Source organism: Suillus discolor (genome assembly GCF_016758755.1).
Source record: "Suillus discolor strain FC423 chromosome Unknown F5147scaffold_205, whole genome shotgun sequence".
Taxonomy (NCBI): Eukaryota; Fungi; Basidiomycota; class Agaricomycetes; order Boletales; family Suillaceae; genus Suillus; species Suillus discolor.
Window position 1 is genome coordinate 7,213 of NW_024541452.1, and position 2,116 is coordinate 9,328.

General features: G+C 47.7%; 1 protein-coding gene across 1 annotated transcript; it reads left to right on the forward strand.

Moving 5' to 3' along the window:
• Positions 1 to 279: 279 nt before the first annotated feature.
• F5147DRAFT_796853 (uncharacterized protein) lies at positions 280 to 1,879 on the forward strand (the record flags this gene model as incomplete). Its single annotated transcript, XM_041443179.1, has 9 exons — positions 280 to 312; positions 417 to 455; positions 485 to 532; positions 597 to 732; positions 776 to 961; positions 1,014 to 1,484; positions 1,534 to 1,742; positions 1,768 to 1,786; positions 1,836 to 1,879. The coding sequence occupies 9 exons, from the start codon at positions 280 to 282 to the stop codon at positions 1,877 to 1,879; spliced, it is 1,185 nt and encodes a 394-aa protein (XP_041284547.1).
• Between the last annotated feature and the right edge of the window lie 237 nt (positions 1,880 to 2,116).

The window sequence follows — 2,116 nt, forward strand, 5'->3', positions numbered from 1 at the left end:
GCTCTCCAGTGTCCTCCGCATACGTTCTTGTCCAAGCGACACATCATTCAGACTTGCCAACTTCTTGCTGCTATTCTCCACCTTGGCAACCTTGAGTTCACCGTTGACCGTGGTCGTGATGTTAATGCTGCTGTCACGCGTAACACAGATGTCCTTGGCATTGTTGCCGAATTCTTGGGTGTCCAAGCGGATGCTTTGGAGGATGCAATGTTCTACAAGATCAAACTTGCGAAGGAGGAGTTCTGCACTCTCCTTCCTGACCCCGATATCACGAAGCTGATGCCACTTTCACCTGAAGTAATATCAAAACTGGTGCGCAACCAACTTTCCTTTATCTGAAGCAATTCATTGACCACGATCCTTCTAGGCTACAATTAACTTGAGTGCGCAGACTTCTGCGAGTATATATGATCTAGCTATTAATTGGTCATGTCGCACACAGAAAATCGACGGTGGTGAAGGCCTGACTGTACGATTCAAAAAGGAGCTGGTTCGTAACATCACGATCAAGCTGGGTTATGCAAATGAAAAAGTACATTCCTTCTGATTCGCATCTGAGTCTGTTCCATCTTTGATCTTGAGAACTACCATCATAGATCCACAAATGCGAGAACGAAGCATGTCCTCACCAGGCTGCTATTGATCGTATTGCTCAGACAAGTAAGACAATTCTCCCTGCGAACGGCCAGGATGTGGTCCTCATTCACTATATTTCCTTCATGGACTGTCCCGGTCACGACATTCTGATTGGCTACCATGCTCAACGGTGCCGCAGTCATGGACGCCACTCTTCTTCTGATTGCAGGAAACAAAACACGTCCTCAGCCGCAGACATCGGAGCACTTGGCCGCAGTTGAGATCATGAAGCTGGAAAATATCATTATTTTGCAGAACAAGGTCGATTTGATCAGGGAAGCCCAGGATCTTGAGCACCAAAAATCAATCACTGCATTCGTCAAGGGTGCGTCCCTGGTAGCATGGACCATTCAATATTGTACTAATTCTCTTAACAGGTACGGTGGCCGAGTCGTCACCTATCATTCCTATATCTGCGCAATTGAAATACAACATCGACGCTGTGAACGAATACATCGTAAAGCGCACACCTATCCCAGTCTGGGACTTTACTTCTGATCCCTGTCTCATCATCATCCGTTCCTTTGACGTCAACAAGCCTGGTGCCGAGGTTGATGAACTCAAAGGCGGCGTTGCCAGTGGTTCTATCCTCACAGGCATCCTACGGCTGGGACAAGAAGTCAAGATTTGTCCGGGAATTGTGACGAAGGACACACAGGGCCAGAACCACTGCAAGCCGATTTTCAGCAGGATCGTTTCTCTGCATGCGGAGAACAATCACTTGCAGTTTGCAGTCCCAGGAGGGCTGATCGGTGTCGGGACCAAGATCGATCCTGGATTGTGTAGAGCGGATTGTCTCGTTGGTCAAGTGCTGGGAGTGGTTGGGAAGCTGCCAAAGGTCTACACCGGTGAGCATCCTCGTTTTTGATATGCCGTCGTGTTCTAAAGAGAATCTAGAGCTTGAAACCAGTTTGTTTCTTCTCCACCGTTGGCTGGGAGTTCGTACAGAAGACAAGAAACAAACAAAAGTCTCGAAACTTGCCAAGAACGAGCTTCTATTGATTAACATCGGGTCGATGTCGACTGGTGGACGGGTGTTGGGTGTAAAAGGGGATCTCGCGAAGATCCAGTTGACTTCGCCCGCATGTACGGAGGTTGCAGAGAAGGTCGCACTTTCGAGACTGTATTGAGAAGCATTGGCAGCTTGTAGGCAAGTGTTTCTGTGAACTCAGCATACTCATTCGCTGACTTTGCATCAGGTTGGGGAAGTGTACAACGCGGGATGGTGTTGGAGTTGGACTGATTCGCGTCCCACATTTTTGCACTTGATGTGACCGAAGCCAATATACACATGTATTATTTCTGCAGCACGCAAATGCAAGTGTTTTTCATTTCAGTATTACCTATGTCCCCTTACCTATTCTACTCCGCTGAGGGCTTCTTGAACTGTAACCTCGAAGCTCTTAACCCTGATTTGAAGCAGTGCAGCCACCCTGCGCCAACTGATCATGTTTATATTTGAAAACATGGTCAACAAGGA